Source organism: Aythya marila, assembly GCF_965140915.1.
Source record: "Aythya marila genome assembly, chromosome: 29".
Classification (NCBI taxonomy): Eukaryota; Metazoa; Chordata; class Aves; order Anseriformes; family Anatidae; genus Aythya; species Aythya marila.
In genome coordinates this window covers 2,036,930-2,060,343 of record NC_139070.1, presented here as the reverse complement: position 1 = coordinate 2,060,343, position 23,414 = coordinate 2,036,930, and the positions used below count along the sequence as shown (strand labels likewise).

General features: G+C 64.7%; 2 protein-coding genes and 2 long non-coding RNA genes across 5 annotated transcripts; 3 read left to right on the top strand and 1 right to left on the bottom strand.

Annotated features, from left to right (window-relative positions):
- LOC309888378 lies at positions 1-1,358 on the top strand. Its single transcript, XR_014319148.1, has 4 exons — positions 1-433; positions 739-840; positions 978-1,024; positions 1,146-1,358. It is a non-coding gene; the product is annotated as an uncharacterized lncRNA (long non-coding RNA).
- Positions 1,359-2,875: 1,517 nt separating this feature from the next.
- On the bottom strand, positions 2,876-3,845 carry LOC309888343. The gene is made up of 3 exons (XR_014319146.1): positions 3,654-3,845; positions 3,272-3,393; positions 2,876-3,112 (listed from the first exon to the last, which is right to left on the bottom strand). It is a non-coding gene; the product is annotated as an uncharacterized lncRNA (long non-coding RNA).
- A 1,782-nt stretch (positions 3,846-5,627) lies between these two features.
- LOC309888690 (uncharacterized protein) lies at positions 5,628-14,600 on the top strand. 2 transcript variants are annotated; one of them, XM_082781165.1, is made up of 6 exons: positions 5,628-5,901; positions 12,582-12,908; positions 13,167-13,445; positions 13,973-14,074; positions 14,212-14,258; positions 14,386-14,600. In XM_082781165.1, exons 1-6 carry the CDS (start codon positions 5,715-5,717, stop codon positions 14,434-14,436), a joined length of 993 nt encoding a protein of 330 aa, XP_082637291.1. In that variant the 5' UTR covers positions 5,628-5,714; the 3' UTR covers positions 14,437-14,600. The 2 variants fall into 2 exon arrangements, with proteins under 2 accessions (XP_082637291.1, XP_082637290.1); XM_082781164.1 differs by having other exon boundaries at positions 14,380-14,600.
- Positions 14,601-15,185: 585 nt separating this feature from the next.
- APH1A (aph-1 homolog A, gamma-secretase subunit) lies at positions 15,186-19,131 on the top strand. Its single transcript, XM_082780713.1, has 7 exons — positions 15,186-15,319; positions 16,303-16,473; positions 16,778-16,851; positions 17,227-17,349; positions 17,523-17,650; positions 18,020-18,143; positions 18,438-19,131. Exons 1-7 carry the CDS (start codon positions 15,207-15,209, stop codon positions 18,500-18,502), a joined length of 798 nt encoding a protein of 265 aa, XP_082636839.1. The 5' UTR covers positions 15,186-15,206; the 3' UTR covers positions 18,503-19,131.
- The last annotated feature ends 4,283 nt before the right edge of the window (positions 19,132-23,414 follow it).

Below are 23,414 nucleotides of genomic sequence, written 5' to 3'. Positions count from 1 at the left end.
CCCTCACTTGTTAGATGGGGACCCCCGTTTCTCCCCATTGCATGGAGCCTCCCCCATACTCAATGCCCTTCGTGTCACTAGGAGGGGTCCCCAGGGGCGCATGGGGTCCCTGCCCACATCGCAGCCCACCGAGCCCCTGCTCTCCTCTCTGCAGACAGCTGGAGGGCCCAGAGCTGGGTGCGGGTGCTGGCGCCCCACGGCTCCCCTTCAGACCCCCCCGGCCTGGTCTGTGCCGTGGGCAACGCCAGCGGCCCCGTCCTCGTCTCCTGGCCGGGGGGGCCCCGACCCCAGCAGGTGCTGGGGCTGGGGGGCAGCACAGAGCCGCTCATCAGCCCCGCGGGCATCGCCGGGGGCACCGGGGGGCTCTGCGAGGTGCGCTTCAATGCCTCCGGTCCCCCCGTCCGCAGGAGCGTGGAGCTGCACGGGGCCAAGGGTGAGCACGAGCCTGGGCACCGGGGTGAGCAGGGGACAGGGCAGATGGGGTCACCCCCCCTTCCCCATCAGCTTCTCGGAGCTGGGGCACGTGTGGGGAAAGTGAGGCAATGTTGGGGGTAATGGGGGATTTTGGGGAGTGATGGGGGAATAATGGTGTGATAGGGGGATGTTCGGGGTGATGGGGGGAAGCTGTGTGGTGATGGGGGAATAAGGGGGAGCAATGGGAGGATATTAGGGTATGGGAGAGATCAAGGGGAGGACATTTGGGGTCAGGAGATGGCTGGGACATGCCGCCCCCCCCAGGTGCCTGCACGACACCAAGTGCCGTGGCCATGGCCGCAGCCGGGGCGCTGCTGCTGCTCGGCCTCAGCCTCGGCGTCTGCTGCCTCCTCCGCGCACGGACGGGTAAGGAGCCGAGCAGGGGCTGCTTGTGACGGCCCCCCGTGCCCCCTTTTTCCCCTGCTGCCCTGGACCCCACTCCCCCATCCCATCCCCAATTCCCCTCCGTCCCCATTCTGGGGACACGTCTCTGTCCCCACCAGGACTCCGGCCCAGAGCCCCGAACCCTCCTGCACCCCAGCAGCAGCAGGTGAGGCCATGCGGCCCCCGGGGGTCCCCACACAGGGCGGTGGCGATAACGGGGCCAGGCACAGCCCCATAAGGGTTGGGGGCTGGTCTTGGGGCCGCTCTGATGGCGTTGGTGCCCGCAGGGACAGCTGACGTACGCCCAGCTCCGCTTCGCCACCCCAGCGAGGGCAGCGCCGTGACCCACGGGGCTGGGCCCCAAGGCCTCGGTGGCGGCGTCGTGCAGCCCCGGGAGGCTGCGGCTGCCCTGGCCGCCGGGACAGCGGGGAGGAAGGAACGGGACCGAACATCCAAGGAGGGGGCTCGAAGGAGAAGTGAATGGCGGGATTGGACCTCAAATGTGGTGTTAATAAAGAGATTGGAACTAAAACGGTGGATAAAGCATTGTATTGAAACTGAATTGAGGAGTAAATAGAGAGAGTGAACCTCAAACGAGGATGAATAATGGGAGTGGACCTCATATGTGGCGTTAATAAAGAGATTGAAACTAAAAGGAGAAGTAAATCGTGGGGTTGAACCTGAAATGGGGAGGAAATCAAGACTAAACTCAAAACTCAACGCCCCCTGCAAGAAACGCCGCTACTGCTGCCTGGGGCTGGGGGGGAAGCCCCAGGCCTGCTCCCCACGGCACCCACGGGTGCTGGCACAGGGACCCCGTGTCCTGCGGGGCCGTGGGGCAGGCGATTCCCGCAGGAGCCCCCTGCGAGGGATTCCCGCGGGTCCTGGCACTGGGGAGTTAGGAGAACAGGGCGGCGCCTGCCCCTCCACTCCCCTCGCCAGGAAGCTGTAGGCCGCCATGAGGTCCCCCCTCAGCTTCCTCTTCTCCAGGCTGAACAGGCCCAGTGCCCTCAGCCGCTCCCCACACGCCTTCCCCTCTAGGCCCTTCGCCATCTTTGTCGCCCTCCTCTGGACACTCTCCAACACTTTCATGTCCTCCGTGTACTGAGGTGCCCAGAGCTGCACACAGTGCTGAGAATCATGCAGTCAGGGTAACACAGAATCACAGAATTTCTAGGTTGGAAGAGACCTCAAGATGATCGAGTCCAACCTCTGACCTAACACTAACAGTCCCCACTAAACCATATCCCTAAGCTCTACATCTAAACATCTTCTAAATACCTCCAGGGATGGTGACTCCACCACCTCCTGGGCAGGCCATGCTAGTGCCTGACCACTCTTTGAGACAAGAGGTTTCTCCTGATATCTAATCTCAAGGTGAGCCCGCAGTCCTGCCATGATGTCTGCCAGCTCTCTGAGCACCCTGGGATGAACCCATCCGGACCCATGGACGCGTACGGATCCAGGTGGAGCAGCAAATCCCGCACACGTTCAGGGTCGGTTGGGATCTGATCGTTCCCACCGTCATGGTCCTCCAGCTCAGGGCACCCTGGGTCCCGAAGCCCATCATAAGCATTTGAAGACGGAGGCAAACAGGGCATTAAATGTTGCAGGGCACCACAAGTTTTGGCCCCGTCGCTCGGTGGTTTCCCCTTGGGGTTCATGTCCCAGCCACAGGAGCAGCAGCACACGTGTGGAGAGGAAGAGGAGGTTGTGGTAAACCCTAAAGCCAGGGGAGCCTGGATGCCTGCCCCAGCACGGGGTTATGCACACAGCCAGGGACAGGGAAGGTGCTGAGAGCACGGGGAGCATCCTCAGAGGTGCTGTGCACGTTGTGGGGTCACCCTTCAGGAAGCAAAATGCAGAGAGGAGGGGCTAAAACAGGGCTGTGCTTAAGGCTCGAGGTGTAAAGGGACCTTTATTTTGCCCTGTTTAACAGCAGCTCCCTGTGGCTGTCACACGGGGTAGCACAGGGAGCAATCCCAATGAAGCCGAGACCTCGGTTGCTTACCAAGAAATCATGATTTTATTATCTGCATGGGATTCCTCACGGCTCTCGAGCTTCCCGCAGCGCTCTCCGCGTTCCTCCTCCCCCTCTGCCATGAAGCCGAGCAGGGAAATCCAGCAGAGCGCAGGATCCCACCACTTTCCCTTTCCTCTCTTGTTTTCGCCGCTCGCAGACCGCAGGCTTCTGGCAGGGCGGGCGCGGGGAAAGGGCTTCTCAGTGCCCCAGCGCCGCGTACTCGCACTCGGTCTGCAAGAGAGAGCGAGAAGCCGCGCGGTTGGGGCAGCGCTGCGCCTGCAGCTGCAGGGGATGCTTTGCCCGCGCCAAAGCCCCCGGCCGGGCTGCTTGGGAGCTCCTTCCTCCTGCCGTGCCCACAGCCTCGTGCCGGGGGCTGGGGAAGCAGCTCACCTCCGGGCCCCGTCTCGGCACCGCGCGGGCCGGCCTTCGGCGGAGCCGGGCTGCCCAGCACATCAAGGCGAGGACGGCGGCGCCGGGCGGCACGAAGGCCAGCAGCCACAGGAAGCATCCTGCTGCAGGGAGGGACGGGAGGACAAGGAGACGTTGGAATGGGGCACGGAGCTGGCGCCGGGGGCGGCCGGGGAAAGGGAGCACGAGAGAAGCGGCTGCAGAGCGGGGAGATGGGGCCAGGGCAGCGTTTGCAGCGCTTCAGCCCAGGGAGACGGGGAAAAAGGGATTTAAGGCTGGAAGAAGCGGGCTTGGAGTCCCTGCAAGCACAGACCAAGCACAGAGCAAAGACCGCGGTGCCCAGGGGGAGGCTGCTCGAGCTCACCCGTGCCGATGGTCTCGCTGACGATCCTGCCCGTGCCGCGCTCCGTGGCCGTGCAATTCATGGCCCCGTCCCAGCGCTCGGCCAAGACCCAGGTGAGGTTCCAGGCGCCAGGGAGGTGGCACAGCAGGGGGACAACGTCCGAGGGCTCCTCCGCGTCCACGGGCACCAGGAGGGAGACCCTGGGCTCGGAGGCATCTGAAAGTGAGAGGGAAATCCCAGTGTCCCCAGGGATGTCCCCAGGGATGTCCCCAGCACCACTGCACGCTGCCACACTCACCTGTGACGAGGAGCCTGGTCCCGTTCCCAAACTGGGAGTGCAACACGAAGGAGGTGCAGTAATAATACCCAGAGTCCTCACGCTGCACATTGCTGATATTCAGGGAGAAAAAACCCTGTGCTCTCATCGTCCCTGAGTATCTCTCCTTTGGTTTTGAGGCCTTTGCGCTCCAGTAAATCCATTCCAAGCTGCCGTCCGGCTTCTCCCTGTACCAATTGGCATGCTCTGGGTTACCCGAGATGCTGCAGCTCAGCTCGGCCGTCGCCCCAGGGTGCAGCCAGAGCTGTGCCGGGCTCTGCTGGATCCGCGGCTCCTCCGCAGAGGCGGCTCCTGCACGGGGGGAGCGGGTCTGAGCGCAGCAGGCAGTGCCATGGGGTCACCCTCGCGCTTCAGGCTGTCGCCTTCTGGCTCCAAACTAGCAGGGTTTGGGGGGGTTTGGTGCAAAATTGGCGTTGCACAGCGAGGCAGCAGCACCCCGGGGTTTACCCCACGCGGGTTTAGCGTAGCAGAAAGCGAGGCTGGAGCATTGGTGCAGCGGGACGGGACGGGACGGGACGTACCTGTCAGGAGGAGCAGGAGAACCCCGGGCAGGCTGCACATCTCCGCCTGGGGCTGCCCACGCTCCTCGGTCGCCTCTCGGCTCCTGCAAAAGGCTTCGACACGGCACAAGGGAGCCTGGCTGTCGTCTGGGGTCGCGGAGGCACAGAGGGAAGGGGAGGCGATGCCTGGCGAGGGGACGGAGCTTCGAAAGCCAAACGGGGCGGCGGGCGCAGCCCCGGCCTCCTTCGCCCCCGCCGCAAGTGCTCGATGGGCTCCTGCTCGCGGACTGCAATTTAATTGCAGCTCCTCATTGCAGTGGGGGGGGTCCTGCTGCGCTTTGTCTGCTGCGCCTCGCCCCAAGGAGCCCCAGGCATCGTCCCCTGCTTCTTCCTCTCTCGCTTCAGGCTGCAGCAAATCTCAGGAGGCCGTGCCACGTGCACGGGGATGCGTGGAGGCACGGGTCTGCTCTGGAGAGGAGCACGACGAGCTCCGGGGAGGGCGGCGAGGTGCTTCTGGGTGTCTCTCGGAGCTGGAGCAGCAAACTCTGCTCGTGGAGGCTCGGCCTCGTTGCAGCAGCTGGAGGCTGGGTGCAGAGCCGAGGAGCGCTGCGGTCAGCCTCACCTTGTTGATTTTGTCACCTCTCTGCTGTTTGCTCGCACCGAACCCCTGCCCCCCAGCAAACCGTTGGGTCTGAAGGTTTTTGTCGCCAAAGCTGGGCGCTGGGGTAGCAAAGAGCCACGGTTGCCGAACCACAACAGGAAAGCAGGGCAGGGCTGGGGGACCAGAGTTGCCTCTCGCCTTCGGGCCGTGGCCCTTTGAACGTCACCGTTCAGGTCACTTCGGCTGACGTGAGGATGGCTGGGGGGGCCGCGGCTGGGGGTGCAGCCGCCCCCGCCCCGAGGCAGCTCCCCAGCCTCTGCGCTGCGGTTTCCCCAAAGCAAGAGCGGCGGCACGGTGCGCTGTGGTTTGGAGTGCCCAGCGCTGGGGCTGGCTCCTTCCTTCGTCTCGAGAATTTGGGGGTGGGCACCCGAGGGCGTCGCGGGGCCTTTGAGGAGCCACCTGCAGCCCTGAGCGTCACAGAAATGGTTAAAAGCCAAATTTTCCTCCCGGATGTGGGTCTGTGCCAGCAAGCTGACAAGAGCTCTGCACCCGGCGATGCACCCCACAGCTGCCGGCAGCGGCGTGTGGGGAGGACGCATTCCCCGTGGGGACACCGCGTCCTTTGTGGGGACACCACGTCCTCCATGGGGACACCGCGTCCTCACGGCTGGGGGACATTGCTGCCAGGACCCCACGCTTCAGGCATCCACTGGTCCCGGTGCACTCAGCGACCCTGCAGAAGGACTGGGACGAACACAACAATGGCACCCCTGGGTTTCTCCTGTACGAAGGCGCTGCTGGCCACGGGGCTGCTGCTGCTGCTTTGTCTGGGTGAGCATCAGGGCAGGCGCTGGGGAGAGGGGCTGCTCTCGCTTTCTGAGTGCCCCCGGGATTTGGGAGCACAGGCTGGGCTTGGAGAGCAGGCGGTGAATGAGCCCCCGGTCGGTCCCTGCAGCACCGGCAGCGCCACTGGATCTGCACCAGCCCCAGCCCGTCCTCTTCGTGGAGCCCAGCACTCCGGTGGACATCAGCTGCATTCTGGGCGAGGGGCTCGATGGCAAAAGCAAGGTGTTCTGGTACCGGCGTGTCCATGGGGAGCGGCCTCGGCTGATCCTCAGCTGCGACCAGGAGGCTCGGGAGGGATTTTCCTGCGAGTACATGAAGGGACGCACCGTGCTGCACATCGCTGCCGCCCGCCGTGACCACACCGGCCTCTACCTCTGCGCCTGCATCGCCGGATCCAAGCTGCTCTTCGGCAACGGCACCGCGCTGATCGTGGGAGGTAGGGGGGCTGCTGGGCTGGGGGTGGTGTGGGGACCCCAACTTGTACCCCTGAGCCCTCACTTGTTAGATGGGGAACCCCCCAAGTCTCCCCATTGCACGGAGACCTCCCTATACTCAATGCCCCTCGTGTCACTAGGAGGGGTCCCCAGAGGGACGCGGGGTCCCTGCCCACATCGCAGCCCACCGAGCACCTGCTCTCGTCTCTGCAGACAGCTGGAGGGCCCAGAGCTGGGTGCGGGTGCTGGCGCCCCACGGCTCCCCTTCAGACCCCCCCGGCCTGGTCTGTGCCGTGGGCAACGCCAGCGGCCCCGTCCTCGTCTCCTGGCCGGGGGGGCCCCGACCCCAGCAGGTGCTGGGGCTGGGGGGCAGCACAGAGCCGCTCATCAGCCCCGCGGGCATCGCCGGGGGCACCGGGGGGCTCTGCGAGGTGCGCTTCAATGCCTCCGGTCCCCCCGTCCGCAGGAGCGTGGAGCTGCACGGGGCCAAGGGTGAGCACGAGCCTGGGCACCGGGGTGAGCAGGGGACAGGGCAGATGGGGTCACCCCCCCTTCCCGGGGGTTCCTCGGAGCTGGGGCACGTGTGGGGAAAGTGAGGCAGTTGGGAGTAATTGGGGATGTTGGGGGGCGATGGGGGGATGTTGGGTGGTGATGGGGGGAAGCTGGATAGTGATGGGGTATGTTAGGGGGTGATGGGGGAATAATGGGGTGATGGGGGCATGTTGGGGATGATGGGGGGATAACGGGAAGCAATGAGGGATGTTGGGGATGATGGGGAGAAGCTGGGAGTGATGGGGTCATGCTTGGGAGCGATGGGTAATAATGGGGTGATAGGGGTATGTTGTGGGGGTGATGAGGGGAAGCTGGGAGTGATGAGGGAATAATGGGGGGCAATGGTAGGATGTTGGGGTATTGGAGAGATCAAGGAAGGCACATGGGGGTCAGGAGATGGCTGGGACATGCCGCCCCCCCCCCAGGTGCCTGCACGACACCAAGTGCCGTGGCCATGGCCGCAGCCGGGGCGCTGCTGCTGCTCGGCCTCATCCTCGGCGTCTGCTGCCTCCTCCGCGCACGGACGGGTAAGGAGCCGAGCAGGGGCTGGGGGTGACGGCCCCCTGTATCCCTTTTTTCCCCTGCTGCCCGGGACCCCACTCCCCCATCCCATCCCCAATTCCCCTCTGTCCCCACGCTGGGGACACGTCTCTGTCCCCGCCAGGACTCCGGCCCAGAGCCCCGAACCCTCCTGCACCCCAGCAGCAGCAGGTGAGGCCATGCGGCCCCCGGGGGTCCCTACACGGGGCAGTGGCGATAACGGGGCCAGGCACAGCCCCATAAGGGTTGGGGGCTGGTCTTGGGGCCGCTCTGATGGCGTCGGTGCCCGCAGGGAGAGCTGACGTACGCCCAGCTCCGCTTCGCCACCCCAGCGAGGGCAGCGCTGTGACCCACGGGGCTGGGCCCCAAGGCCTCGGTGGCGGCGCCGTGCAGCTCTGGGAGGCTGCGGCTGCCCCGGCCGCCGGGACAGCGGGGAGGAAGGAACGGGACCGAACCTCCAAGGGACCGAACCTCCAAGGAGGGGGCTCGAAGGAGGAGTGATTAACGGGATTGGACCTCAAATGTGGTGTTAATAAAGAGATTGAAACTAAAATAATTGATTAAACATTGTATTGAAACTGAATTGAGGAGTAAATAGAGAGAGTGAACCTCAAACAAGGATGAATAATGGGAGTGGACCTCATATGTGGCGTTAATAAAGAGATTGAAACTAAAAGGAGAAGTAAATCGTGGGGTTGAACCTGAAATGGGGAGGAAATCAAGACTAAACTCAAAACTCAACGCCCCCTGCAAGAAACGCCGCTACTGCTGCCTGGGGCTGGGGGGGAAGCCCCAGGCCTGCTCCCCACGGCACCCACGGGTGCTGGCACAGGGACCCCGTGTCCTGCGGGGCCGTGGGGCAGGCGATTCCCGCAGGAGCCCCCTGCGAGGGATTCCCGCGGGTCCTGGCACTGGGGAGTTAGGAGAACAGGGCGGCGCCTGCCCCTCCACTCCCCTCGCCAGGAAGCTGTAGGCCGCCATGAGGTCCCCCCTCAGCTTCCTCTTCTCCAGGCTGAACAGGCCCAGTGCCCTCAGCCGCTCCCCACACGCCTTCCCCTCTAGGCCCTTCGCCATCTTTGTCGCCCTCCTCTGGACACTCTCCAACGCTTTCATGTCCTCCGTGTACCGAGGTGCCCAGAGCTGCACTCAGTGCTGAGAACCATACAGTCACAGAATCACAGAATCACAGAATTTCTAGGTTGGAAGAGACCTCAAGATCATCGAGTCCAACCTCTGACCTAACACTAACAGTCCCCACTAAACCATATCCCTAAGCTCTACATCGAAACATCTTCTAAATACCTCCAGGGATGGTGACTCCACCACCTCCTGGGCAGGCCATGCTAGTGCCTGACCACTCTTTGAGACAAGAGGTTTCTCCTGATATCTAATCTCAAGGTGAGCCCGCAGTCCTGCCATGATGTCTGCCAGCTCTCTGAGCACCCTGGGATGAACCCATCCGGACCCATGGACGCGTACGGATCCAGGTGGAGCAGCAAATCCCGCACACGTTCAGGGTCGGTTGGGATCTGATCGTTCCCACCGTCATGGTCCTCCAGCTCAGGGCACCCTGGGTCCCGAAGCCCATCATAAGCATTTGAAGACGGAGGCAAACAGGGCATTAAATGTTGCAGGGCACCACAAGTTTTGGCCCCGTCGCTCGGTGGTTTCCCCTTGGGGTTCATGTCCCAGCCACAGGAGCAGCAGCACGCGTGTGGAGAGGAAGAGGAGGTTGTGGTAAACCCTAAAGCCAGGGGAGCCTGGATGCCTGCCCCAGCACGGGGTTATTTACACAGCCAGGGACAGGGAAGGTGCTGAGAGCACGGGGAGCATCCTCAGAGGTGCTGTGCATAGTGGGGTCACCCTTCAGGAAGCAAAATGCAGAGAGGAGGGGCTAAAACAGGGCTGTGCTTAAGTCTCGAGGTGTAAAGGGACTTTTTTTTGCCCTGTTTAACAGCAGCTCCCCGTGGCTGTCCCACGGGGTAGCACAGGGAGCAATCCCAATGAAGCCGAGACCTCGGTTGCTTACCAAGAAATCATGATTTTATTATCTGCATGGGATTCCTCACGGCTCTCGAGCCTCCCGCAGCGCTCTCCGCGTTCCTCCTCCCCCTCTGCCATGAAGCCGAGCAGGGAAATCCAGCAGAGCGCAGGATCCCACCACTTTCCCTTTCCTCTCTTGTTTTCGCCGCTCGCAGACCGCAGGCTTCTGGCAGGGCGGGCGCGGGGAAAGGGCTTCTCAGTGCCCCAGCGCCGCGTACTCGCACTCGGTCTGCAAGAGAGAGCGAGAAGCCGCGCGGTTGGGGCAGCGCTGCGCCTGCAGCTGCAGGGGATGCTTTGCCCGCGCCAAAGCCCCCGGCCGGGCTGCTTGGGAGCTCCTTCCTCCTGCCGTGCCCACAGCCTCGTGCCGGGGGCTGGGGAAGCAGCTCACCTCCGGGCCCCGTCTCGGCACCGCGCGGGCCGGCCTTTGGCGGAGCCGGGCTGCCCAGCACATCAAGGCGAGGACGGCGGCGCCGGGCGGCACGAAGGCCAGCAGCCACAGGAAGCATCCTGCTGCAGGGAGGGACGGGAGGACAAGGAGACGTTGGAATGGGGCACGGAGCTGGCGCCGGGGGCGGCCGGGGAAAGGGAGCACGAGAGAAGCGGCTGCAGAGCGGGGAGATGTGGCCAGGGCAGCGTTTGCAGCGTTTCAGCCCAGGGAGACGGGGAAAAAGGGATTTAAGGCTGGAAGAAGCGGGCTTGGAGTCCCTGCAAGCACAGACCAAGCACAGAGCAACGCCCGCGGTGCCCAGGGGGAGGCTGCTCGAGCTCACCCGTGCCGATGGTCTCGCTGACGATCCTGCCCGTGCCGCGCTCCGTGGCCGTGCAATTCATGGCCCCGTCCCAGCGCTCGGCCAAGACCCAGGTGAGGTTCCAGGCGCCAGGGAGGTGGCACAGCAGGGGGATAAAGTCTGAGGTCTCCTCCGTGTCCACGGGTACCAGGATGGAGATCTTGGGCTCGGAGGCATCTGAAAGTGAGTGGGAAATCCCAGTGTCCCCAGGGATGTCCCCAGGGATGTCCCCAGGGATGTCCCCAGCACCACCACACGCTGCCACACTCACTTGTGACGAGGAGCCTGGTCCCGTTCCCAAACTGGGAGTGCAACACGGAGGAGGTGCAGTAATAATACCCAGCGTCCTCACGCTGCACATTGCTGATACTCAAGGAGAAAATACCCTGTGCTCTCACCGTCCCTGAGTATCTCCCCTTTGGTTTTGAGGCCTCTGCGCTCCAGTGAATCCATTCCAAGCTGCCGTCCGGTTTCTCCCTGTACCAATTGGCATGCTCTGGGTTACCCGAGATGCTGCAGCTCAGCTCGGCCGTCGCCCCAGGGTGCAGCCAGAGCTGTGCCGGGCTCTGCTGGATCCGCGGCTCCTCCGCAGAGGCGGCTCCTGCACAGGGGGAGCGGGTCTGAGCGCAGCAGGCAGTGCCACGGGGTCACCCTCGCGCTTCAGGCTGTCGCCTTCTGGCTCCAAACCAGCGGGGTTTCGGGGGTTTGTGCAAAATTGGCGTTGCACAGCGAGGCAGCAGCACCCCGGGGTTTACCCCATGCAGGTTTAGCGTAGCAGAAAGCGAGGCTGGAGCATTGGTGCAGCGGGACGGGACGGGACGTACCTGTCAGGAGGAGCAGGAGAACCCCGGGCAGGCTGCACATCTCCGCCTGGGGCTGCCCACGCTCCTCGGTCGCCTCTCGGCTCCTGCAAAAGGCTTCGACACAGCACAAGGGAGCCTGGCTGTCGTCTGGGGTCGCGGAGGCACAGAGGGAAGGGGAGGCGATGCCTGGCGAGGGGACGGAGCTCGATGGGCTCCTGCTCGCGGACTGCAATTTAATTGCAGCTCCTCATTGCAGCGGGGGGGTCCTGCTGCGCTTTGTCTGCCTGCGCCTCGCCCCGAGGAGCCCCGGGCATCGTCCCCTGCTTCTTCCTCTCTCGCTTCAGGCTGCAGCAAATCTCAGGAGGCCATGCCACGTGTACGGGGATGCGTGGAGGCACGGGTCTGCTCTGGAGAGGAGCACAACGAGCACTGGGCAGGGCGGCGAGGTGCCTCTGGGTGTCTCTCGGAGCTGGAGCAGCAAACTCTGCTCGTGAAGGCTCGGCCTCGTTGCAGCAGCTGGAGGCTGGGTGAGGAGCTGCCGGAGCCGAGGAGCGCTGCGGTCAGCCTCACCTTGTTGATTTTGTCACCTCTCTGCTGTTTGCTCGAACCGAACCCCTGCCCCCCAGCAAACCGTTGGGTCTGAAGGTTTTTGTCGCCAAAGCTGGGCGCTGGGGTAGCAAAGAGCCACGGTTGCCGAACCACAACAGGAAAGCAGGGCAGGGCTGGGGGACCAGAGTTGCCTCTCGCCTTCGGGCCGCGGCCCTTTGAACGTCACCGTTCAGGTCACTTCGGCTGACGTGAGGATGGCTGGGGGGGCCGCGGCTGGGGGTGCAGCCGCCCCCGCCCCGAGGCAGCTCCCCAGCCTCTGCGCTGCGGTTTCCCCAAAGCAAGAGCGGCGGCACGGTGCGCTGTGGTTTGGAGTGCCCAGCGCTGGGGCTGGCTCCTTCCTTCGTCTCAAGAATTTGGGGGTGGGCACCCGAGGGCGTCGCGGGGCCTTTGAGGAGCCACCTGCAGCCCTGAGCGTCACAGAAATGGTTAAAAGCCAAATTTTTCTCCCGGATGTGGGTCCGTGCCAGCAAGCTGACAAGAGCTCTGCACCCGGCGATGCACCCCACAGCTGCCGGCAGCGGCGCGTGGGGAGGACGCATTCCCCGTGGGGACACCGTGTCCTTTGTGGGGACACCACGTCCTCCATGGGGACACCGCGTCCTCACGGCTGGGGGACATCGCTGCCAGGACCCCACGCTTCAGGCATCCACTGGTCCCGGTGCACTCAGCAACCCTGCAGAAGGACTGGGACGAACACAACAATGGCACCCCTGGGTTCCTCCTGTACGAAGGCGCTGCTGGCCACGGGGCTGCTGCTGCTGCTCTGTCTGGGTGAGCATCGGGGCAAGCGCTGGGGAGAGGGGCTCCTGTCACTTTCTGAGTGATCTCTGGGCGGTGGGAGCACAGGCTGGGCTTGGAGAGCAGGCATTGAATGAGCCCCCGGTCGATCCCTGCAGCACCGGCAACGTTGCTGGCAGTGCAGCAGCCCCAGCCCTTCCTCTTCGTGGAGCCCAGCACTCCGGTGGAGATCAGCTGCATTCTGGGCGAGGGGCTCGATGGCAAACTCAACGTGTTCTGGTACCGGCGTGTCCATGGGGAGCGGCCTCGGCTGATCCTCAGCTGCGACCAGGAGGCTCGGGAGGGATTTTCCTGCGAGTACATGAAGGGACGCACCGTGCTGCACATCGCTGCCGCCCGCCGTGACCACATCGGCCTCTACCTCTGCGCTTGCATCTCCGGATCCAAGCTGCTCTTCGGCAACGGCACCGCGCTGATCGTGGGAGGTAGGGGGGCTGCTGGGCTGCGGGTGGTGTGGGGACCCCAACTTGTACCCCTGAGCCCTCACTTGTTAGATGGGGAACCCCCCAAGTCTCCCCATTGCACGGTCTGCACCCATGTCCCTACAGCAGATGGGACCCCCGTTTCTCCCCATTGCATGGACCCCCCCCATGTCCCTCGTGTCCCTATGCCAGGGTCCCCAGAGGGACGCAGGGTCCCTGCCCACATCGCAGCCCACCGAGCCCCTGCTCTCCTCTCTGCAGACAGCTGGAGGGCCCAGAGCTGGGTGCGGGTGCTGGCGCCCCACGGCTCCCCTTCAGACCCCCCCGGCCTGGTCTGTGCCGTGGGCAACGCCAGCGGCCCCGTCCTCGTCTCCTGGCCGGGGGGGCCCCGACCCCAGCAGGTGCTGGGGCTGGGGGGCAGCACAGAGCCGCTCATCAGCCCCGCGGGCATCGCCGGGGGCACCGGGGGGCTCTGCGAGGTGCGCTTCAATGCCTCCGGTCCCCCCGTCCGCAGGAGCGTGGAGCTGCACGGGGCCAAGGGTGAGCACGAGCCTGGGCACCGGGGTGAGCAGGGGACAGGGCAGATGGGGTCACCCCCCCTTCCCGGGGGTTTCTCGGAGCTGGGGCACGTGTGGGGAAAATGAGGTAGTTGGGAGTAATGGGGGATGTTGGGGGGCGATGGGGGGATAATGGGGGGCAATGGGGAGATGTTGGGGGTGATGGGGGGATGTTGGGTGGTGATGGGGGGAAGCTGGATAGTGATGGGGGCATGTTAGGGGGTGATGGGGGAATAATGGGGTGATGGGGGCATGTTGGGGATGATGGGGGGATAACGGGAAGCAATGAGGGATGTTGGGGATGATGGGGGGAAGCTGGGCGTGATGGGGTCATGCTGGGGAGCGATGGGGGAATAATGGGGTGATAGGGGTATGTTGTGGGGGTGATGGGGGGAAGCTGGGAGTGATGAGGGAATAATGGGGGGCAATGGGAGGATGTTGGGGTATTGGAGAGATCAAGGAGGGCACATGGGGGTCAGGAGATGGCTGGGACAAGCCGCCCCCCCCCAGGTGCCTGCACGACACCAAGTGCCGTGGCCATGGCCGCAGCCGGGGCGCTGCTGCTGCTCGGCCTCATCCTCGGCATCTCCTGCCTCCTCCGCGCACGGACGGGTAAGGAGCCGAGCAGGGGCTGGGGGTGACGGCCCCCTGTATCCCTTTTTTCCCCTGCTGCCCGGGACCCCACTCCCCCATCCCATCCCCAATTCCCCTCTGTCCCCATGCTGGGGACACGTCTCTGTCCCCGCCAGGACTCCGGCCCAGAGCCCCGAACCCTCCTGCACCCCAGCAGCAGCAGGTGAGGCCATGCGGCCCCCGGGGGTCCCCACACAGGGCGGTGGCGATAACGGGGCCAGGCACAGCCCCATAAGGGTTGGGGGCTGGTCTTGGGGCCGCTCTGATGGCGTCGGTGCCCGCAGGGACAGCTGACGTACGCCCAGCTCCGCTTCGCCACCCCAGCCAGGGCAGCGCCGTGACCCACGGGGCTGGGCCCCAAGGCCTCGGTGGCGGCGCCGTGCAGCCCCGGGAGGCTGCGGCTGCCCTGGCCGCCGGGACAGCGGGGAGGAAGGAACGGGACTGAAACTGCAACGAGGGGGCTCGAAGGAGGAGTGATTAACGGGATTGGATGTCAAATGTGGTGTTAATAAAGAGATTGAAACTAAAATGGTGGATAAACCATTGTATTGAAACTGAATTGAGGAGTAAATAGAGAGAGTGAACCTCAAATGAGGAGTAAATCATGGGGTTGAATTTGAAACGAGGAGTAAATATAGAGAATGAAGCTCAAACAAGGAGGGAATGAGGGGATTGAAGGTCAAACAAGGAGTAAATAACGGGATTGGACCTCAAACATGGAGTTAATAATAAGATTGAAGCTAAAATGAGGAGTAAACAATGGTATTAAACCTCAAATGAGGAATGAATAATGGGATTGATGCTCAAACGTGGAGTAAATATAGAGATTGAAGCTCAAACGAGGAGGGAATAAAGAGACTGAACGTCAAATGAGGAGGAAATCGAGATCAAACCCAAAAACCAACGCGCCCCCCCAGGGGGCGCCACAACTCTCCCCGAACTACAACTCCCATCATGCCTCACGGCGCTGCCTCACCTCCACCACCCTCCCCACGGCCTACATCTCCCATGGTGCCCCGCGGCCCGGCCGCCCTCTGCCATTACCTCGCCCTTTTTGCAGGACTACAACTCCCGGCGTGCCCCGCGGCGCCCCGCCCGCCGCCCGCCGACCATGGGGGCCGCCGTCTTCTTCGGGTGCGCGGGCATCGCCTTCGGGCCCGCGCTCGCCCTCGTCCTGCTGACGGTGGCGGCCGAGCCCCTGCGGGTCATCATCCTGGTGGCGGGGTGAGGGGGCCGGGGGGGCTCGGGGGAGGGCCCGGGAGGTCGCCCCGGGGGGGGCCGCCCCGGTAGAAGGGGCCCCAATGGAGGCCGGCCCTATATAGGGGCCCAATGGAGGCCGGCCCTATACAAGGGGCCCCTATGGAGGCCGGCCCTATATAGGGGCCCAATGGAGGCCGGCCCTATATAGGGGGACTCTATGGAGGCCGGCCCTATATAGAGGGGCCCTATGGAGGCCGGCCCTATATGGGGGGCCCTATGGAGGCCGGCCCTATATAGGGGGGCTCCTGTGGAGGCCAGCCCTGTGGAGGCCACGCTCTGAGGGGGGTTGTTTGGGGGAGCCCTGGGTTGTGAGGCAGCCTCTGGGGGTTAGGGGGGCTGAGCCTCACCCCAAATCCCTCCTGGCAGCCTCCCCGTTGGTTCTTCTGTTTATTCAGAGCCTCGGTGCTGCTCTGAGCCGCTCCCCTCAGCCCCCGACCTCTCCCCCCCCCCCAGGATGTGGTTTTGGGGGCTCCCAGCGCCAGGAAGGTGCCCGGAGGCTGTGGGCTCCACCACAACCGCAGGGTTTGAACCCACGCAGCCTCCGCCCCGGTGGCACCGTCCCTGCCATGGGGGCCAGCCGAGCTGCCGGCCCTTTTTTTGCGGCTTTTTGGGTGTCTCCGGGAGATGTGGGGGCACTTTCCTTCTCTCGAGGCCAGGCCTCCATTTGGCCTTCCCTGGGCGTAGCACCGAGCGCCTCAGAGGGCAGCAGCTGTCCTCGGAGGAGGTTGTGGTGGCCCTGAGAGGAGAAAGGAAGATTTTAGGCTCCCAACCCGTTTGATTTTTCAGCCACCTCCCTGAGCCAGGACCTGTCGTGACCCGGAGCCAGGACAAAGCCGAGCAGCCTCCGATGGAGCCGCTCATCCTCGTGCGATTCCAGCCTCCGGCTCGTGAGGGGAAGCGCCTCAGGGGGGTCCCGGCCTCACCTCGTTGTTCCTCTCCCTCCGCAGGGCGTTTTTCTGGCTGGTGTCTCTGCTCCTGGCGTCCCTCATCTGGTTCGTTTCCGTCCACCTCAGCGACCGGGAGGACGCCAAGCTCCAGTACGGCCTCCTCATCTTCGGGGCGGCCGTCTCCGTCCTGCTGCAGGAGGCTTTCAGATTCGCCTACTTCAAGCTGCTGAAGTAAGAGCCCGGCCGGGGGCAGCGCTCCTCACAGAGCCCCCGTGGCCTCTTCCCCAAGCATCCCTCACCCGGGGCTCTCTTGGGATCCAGTCGGTGCCAAACGCTGCTTATTTTTAACCCAGGCAAACCCCCCAAAACCTCTTCCTCCTTAGATCCTGCTCCAGAGCTGTTATCCCTTGCTCCTGCCTTGTTTATAACCCCCTTCAAACCCTTCCCTGTTTGCACAAGCTCCTTCTGCAGCGCGGAGCCCCGTGCAGGCCTGATTCCTGCCCTCCTGCTCACTCTTTCTCCCCTTCCTGAGCAGGAAAGCAGACGAAGGCTTGGCCACGATCAGCGAGGACGGCCGCTCGCCCATCTCCCTCAAGCAGATGGCTTACGGTGAGCACGAGCCCGGGCAGGGCTTGGGGACAGCAGGACCCTCAGCTATCGGAGAGCAGCGGCAGTGACCACGAGGCCACGAGGCTCACTCGCCCTTCCCAATTCCCTTTTCTACCTTTTCCTGCACAATTTGGGGAGCGGGGAGCGTGTGGGGGCACTGAGAGTGCCGGTCGGAGTCGGTGGGGACCTTAAAGATGATCCCGTCATGATTAATTTGCTCCTTGATTATTTCTTTTTCCCGTCTGCACATCGCTAAGAGCCTCGGCCTGGTTCTGTTCCTGCACCCCCAGGGGGGCTGCGAGCCCCCGGGGCGGGCAGGAGGGGCGGTGGGCTGCGCTCGGTCTCCTTTTTCCTGATTTCCTTCTCCCTCCGCAGTGTCCGGCCTGTCCTTCGGCATCATCAGCGGCGTCTTCTCCGTCATCAACATCCTGGCTGACTCCATCGGGCCGGGCATCGTCGGGATCCACGGGGACTCCCCGTATTACTTCATCACCTCCGGTGAGGCTGGGGATGGGAGCAGAGCTCTCTTGGTGCAGATCCCACAGCGTTTAGCCCCAAAACCAGTCGCACGAGGCACAATTTTGCCACCGGCGCCTCCCAAACGCCCGAGGGAACCCCCCCGGACCCCCAGCGATTGGTGAAGGTGTAATTTTCTTTCCTCCCCCCCCCAGCGTTCCTCACCATGGCCGTGGTTCTGCTCCACACTTTCTGGGGAGTGATTTTCTTCGACGCCTGCGAGCGCCGCCGCTACTGGTGCCTGGGGGTGGTGGTGGCCAGTCACCTCGCCACCTCGGGGCTGGTGAGTTGGGGGCACCCGGGGGCTTCCCCCAAAATCAAATCAGCCGTCGGCGGCGTCGGGAACCCCTCTAGGGACAGGGAGAGGACCCCGGGAGCACCTGGAGGCATTTCCAGCTCCCCCAAATCTCCTCCGGGGATGTGTGGGGCTGCTCGGAGCACTCTGGCACGACCCCAAGCCGCACGGGGTGGGGGGGGGCAGCGGGATTTAAGCGGGGCTAAGGAAAACCTCGGGGGCAGCGGGAGGATTAGCTGCTAATCCCAAACGGGAAACCTCGAGGCTGGAATTTGAGCTCCTGGCTCCGCCGTCGCCGTTTCCCGTCGCTCACCCCGCTCTCCGTGTCCCCGTGTGTCCCCCCCCCACACCCCACAGACGTTCCTGAACCCCTGGTACGAGGCCAGCCTGGTCCCCATCTACATCATCACCGTCTGCACCGGCCTCTGGGCCTTCGTCACGGCTGGGGGCTCCTTCCACAATGTCCTCAAGTGCCTCTCCTGTAAGAGCCGGGCCGGGAAGGGCACTTTTGGGGGAATTTTGGGGCCTCTCTGCGTGTCCCGTGGCGGGGGGGGGGGGTGACCGCGGGTTTCGGGTGCCCTCAGCACCTTCCCCCAGAGCCGCGTGGCGGCGAGGAGGGGTCTCACCTGGACCCACCTCCCCGCTGCATCTCCTGGAAGATCGGGGTTCCTAAAAAACCCCAAAAAACGCCCCCCACCCCACAACGTTTCCACCCTCTCACCCTCTTCATCCTCGCCCTGCCTGGGTGTTTTTTTTTTTTTCCCCCCCCCTCCAGGTAAGCAGGAGGCCGACAGCCGCGTGATGATGTACTCGGCGCTGCGGGTGCCTTTCGAGGAGTGAGCCGCGACCGTCCCCGGACCCCAAATTTTACCCCCCCCCCCGGGGGGAACTGGACGATGCTGGGGCTGGGGGCAGCCTCCGTATGGGGTTTTTGGGGGGTTTTGGGGAGTTTTTGTCCCCCCACAGCTCCCGGCTGGCTCTGCAGGGCAAGGCCGAGCCTCTCCGCCCGTCCTGCCCCAGGGCACAAACTCAGCTCCGAGCCCCAACCCTAAACCCCCCCGTTCCTTTTTGGGGGGGTTTTGGGGCCGTTTGTGTCCCCCCCCTGTGCCGTGGCGCCCCCGTTAGCTTCGGTAGTGACCCCCCGTTGGCTTTTCCTTCCCAGGAATCCCCACGGGGTGGGAGAAAAACCCGGGGACAGCCCCGGGGCTGCTGCGGTGCCACCGGGCTCGGGGCAGGGCCCCCCCCGTGTCCCCCCCCCCCAGCACAAGGGGCTCAGGGCTGTGGGACCCCCCTCCAGAGCATCCCACACAGCCCCTGGGAGCGGGGTGATGGCTGAGGGGGTTTTTGGTGCCCCCCCACACTCGCTGCTCCCCATTTTTGGGTCTTTTCTAAGCGCCCCCTGGGTGGTGGGGGGGGGTGGGGGGGTTAAATTATTTTTTTGATTCAGAGTAAAACCCTTTTAATAGTGACTACGTGGCCCCGAGCTTTGTGGGGTGGGGTTGGGGGGGGGAAGGGGGTCGGCGCACCTCATCCTGCACTGCTCCCAGCCCCTGGGTGCTGGGGGGGGCTTTTTTTTTGGGGGGGGGGGGCTCAGGGCTGGTGGTTCTCGGGCGTGCGGCGCGAGGAGGCTTTGAAGACCACGTCCTGCTGCTGCCTGCTCCTCGTGCTGCCTCGGGGGGAGACAGAGACCCTCAGGAGGGTGGGGGGAGAAAATTGGGGGGGTCCTGCCCCCCCCCCACAGTGGGATCAAGTGGGATCAGGGTTTGTTTTTGGGGGGGGGGGGCTCTCACCGCAGCCTCTTGCTCACGAAATGGACGGCGAGGAAGAGGCCGAGGCAGCCGAAGACGGTGCCGAAGACGATGGCGACGACTTCACCTGCGTGGAACCCCCCCAAAAAAAAAACAAAAAACGAAAAAAACAACACTCGGGGGCTGGGGGGGGGCAAAAGGATGCCCCCAAACCTCCCCCCCAGCCTCTCTGCCTGCGCCCTACCTGTCGAATATCCCTCGGGCCCTGCAAGGGAAGAGCCAGCGCTGCCCTCGGGCCCTTGCTGGGGGCTCTGGGGGGGGCGCCGTGTGTGTCCCCCCCCCCCCTCATCCCACCCCATTTCCCCTCACCGCTGCTGAAGGACGCCAGCACCAGCCTCTGGTTGAGGTCCTGGGGGGCCCGAAAATTCTCCTCCAGCCTCTCGGGTTCGGGCTCGTCGGGCGCCGTGGCGTAAAGGGAACCCCGCAGCTGCTCCAGCTGAAACGGGACCGGGGTGGGGGCTTCAGGGGCTGCTCCCCCCTCGTCCTCGACCCCTAAATTCCCCTCCAGACCCCCCCCAAAATCCCCACCTGGGCCCGGCTGAGGAGGACGGGCTCCTGGAAGACGCTCCAGAGGACACTTTGGAAGCAGGGGGGGGTGGTGAGGGACCCGTTGTAGCGGTAGTAGCGGTCCAAGCGCTGGGGCAGCAGACCCCGCAGGCTGAAGGAGGGGATGGAGGTCGCCTGCCCTACAAGAAATGAGGGGGGGGGAACAAATTGGGACCCCCCCCGGGGGAGGTGAAGCCCCCACTGTCCCCCCTCACCCCTCACCGGCGTAGCGGATGCTGCCCAGGTGCCTCAGGATGTTGTCGTAGGCAGGGTTGGGTTCGTCGCCGGCCTGGATGGAGATTTGGGTTTTTTTTTTGGGGTGGGGGTCCCCAGGGGGTCAGGACGGTGTTAATAGGGTTTGGGGGGGGTTGGGGGGGGGGTTTCCCGGCCCCCCCCCCTGTACCTCCAGCAGGACGCCCAGCACGGCCAGCCCGGCGGCGTGGTGCTGAGCCTGGCTGGCGTTGGCGAAGCGCTCGGCGTCGTAGTGCACCACGTGCAGCTGCGGGTTCAAGGGGGGGGTCCCCTCGGTGTGCCCCCCACCCCAAACCCCCCAGGTGGTGCCCTGCGCCCTGCCCCGGCCCCTTCCCGCTTCCCACAGCAGGATCCCTTCGCTCCGTGCCCGTTTCCCACCCCCAGCCCCGTTCCCAGCCCCGTTCCCATACCCGATTCCCACCCCAGGACCTGTTCCCTGTCCCCATTTCCCAACCCATTCCCATTTCCATACCCGATTCCCACCCCAGGCCCCGTTCCCGTACCCATTCCCCAACCCACACCCGTTCCCGTGCTGATTCCCACCCCAGGACCCGTCCCCGTACCCATTTCCCACCCCCAGCCCCGTTCCTTCACCCGTTCCCGTGGGGATTCCCACCCCAGGCCCTGTTCCCGTGCCCAATTCCCACACCAGGCCCCATTCCCACCCCAGATCCCACCCTAACCCCAATCCCACACCCATTCCCACACCAGACCCCCCACCCTGACCCTATTCCTACACCAATTCCCACCCCAGCCCCCTACCCTCACCCCAATCCCACACTCATTCCCGCACCGGGCCCCGTTCCCACACCAGCCCCTCACCCCGACCCCAATCCCACACCCATTCCCACCCTAGCCCCCTACCCTAACCCCAATCCCACACCAGCTCCCACCCTAACCCCATTCCCACACTGGACCCCCACCCTGACCCCGTTCCCACACCTATTCCCACCCTAGCCCCCTACCCTCACCCCAATCCTACACCGGGCCCAACTCCCACACCAGATCCCACCCTAACCCCAATCCCACACCGGCCCCCCACCCTAACCCCAATCCTACACCAACTCCCACACCGGGCCCCATTCCCACCCCAGCCCCCCCAACCCCACTCCCACCCCCATTCCCACCCCGACCCCACTCCCACCCCCATTCCCACCCCGACCCCATTCCCGGGTTGGGGCCACCCCATACCTCAGCGGGTGCCCGGTACCCATCCAGGAGGTGCTCGGCCCCCCCATTCCGCCCCCAATGGAAATGGAGCTGAGCGGCCGCGAAGCTGTGGGGCAGCCCCCCCAGGCGCAAAGAGGGGGGCAACGCCAGCACCGCTATAGGGTCGGGGGGGGTTTCACTAAGCGGGGACCCCAATAAACACCCCCCCCCCACCTCCATCATCATCGTCACCCTCCCCCCAGTAGCCGCTCACCGGTGTGGCCGTTGTTGGCGAGGCCAAAGGGGGCGGCGGGGGGGCGGCCGTAGCCTATGGGGCGCAGGGGGGGCAGCGAGGGGTCCGGCAGCGCCCCCCCCGTCCCAATATCGATGGGGGATTGGGAACGGCCCCCGCAGGCCGGGTGCCCCTCGGGCCAGTGCTGCTGCCCCCGGGGACCTACAGGCACCAAGCCCCGTGGGTGTCCCCCCCCCCATTTCAAACAGCCCTAAAAATACCCTAAATACCCGCATTTCCCCCCAATTTCCCTCTAATTTCCCCCCACCCTATAAAAAAAACCTAAAACCCAACCCCATGGGGACGCCGCCACCGCTCCGCAATCTTTTTTGGGGGGATTTTTTTTTTTTTTTGGGGGGGGGGGGAAGCTGTCCCGGGCTGACCCCACAACTGAGGCACCTGGGGGGGGTCCCAGTCCCTTGGGGGGGGGCACTGGAGAGGGGGGGGCTTAATGGGGATTTGGCCGGGGCCGGACCCTAATTGGATTTGGCAGCCGGAGCGGGGCCCCAGGCCTTATGTAAAGGAGCACAATGGGGCCATTGGAGCGCACGGGTGGGATTTTTTTTGGGGGGGGGGGACACAAGGATATGGGGGGGGGGCTCTGCCCATCCCGCGGCACCCCGATTTGGGGGAAAATGGGGCTTTTTTGGGGGTTTTCTGGGGTTGTCGCCCAACTGGTGGCATCCCAAATTGGGGGAATGCTGGGGGGGGGGTTGGGCACCTGCTTTTTGGGGGGGTCCCAAATGGGGAAATGGGGGATTTGGGGGATTTGGGGGGGGGGGTCAGGGGGGGCCCCCAGGGGTGCTGCCCCCCCCCCCGACCCCACTCACCCTCGTACGTCCAGTGGGGACCTGCGGAGGAAGGAGAGGTATTTGGGGGGGGGGGGGGCAAGGTTTTAGGGTCGGGGGGGCCCCCTCCCTATGGCCCCCCCCCCAAGGAACAGAGCGGGGCGAGCTGGATGGGAGCAGCTGAGCCAGGATTTGGGGTGAAATCCTGAGGGAATGGGAAAAGGGGGGAGTGGGGGGCTATGGGGGGGGGTGCTGCGGGGGGGGGGGCACTCACCGGCGGGGAGGGTGGGGGTCAGGCCCCCCAGGAGCAGCAGTAGGGTGAGCAGCATGGTGGGGGGGGGCAATGGGGCCGGGTGCCTCCGGCCCCCGCTTTAATACCCCCGGGGGGACCCGAGTAGGGGGGGGGACGAGGGGGGGGGGAGAGGGCGGGGCTGGGGGGCTCGGAGGGGGCTGGGGGGCAGGGGGGGGTCCTGGGGGGGGTTGGGGGGCATTGGGGGGGGATAGGGGGTCTGGGGGGGGGCTTAGGGGGTCTGGGGGGGGGATGTTGGGGGGACCAGGGGGGGCTTAGGGGGTGGTGGGGGTCCTGGGGGGGGGGGGTTGGGGGATGTTGAGTTTCTGGGGGGTGTTGGAGGGCCGGGGGGGGGCTTAGGGGGTGTTGGGGGGGGCATTGGGGAGCTTGGGGGGGTGTTGTTGGGGGTCCTGGGGGGTGTGTGGGGTGTGTGGGGGGGTGATGTTGGGGGTCCTGGGAGGGTTTTGGGGTGTTGAGGTCCTGGGGAGGGAGTTGGGGGGCCCGGGGGGGGCGTTTGGGGGGGCGGGGGGGGGTGCTCGGGGGGTGTTGGGGGTCCTGGGGGGGGCTTTGGTGGTCTGGGGGGGCTGGGGGTCACTGGGGGTCATTGGGGGTCCTGGGGGGGCTCAGG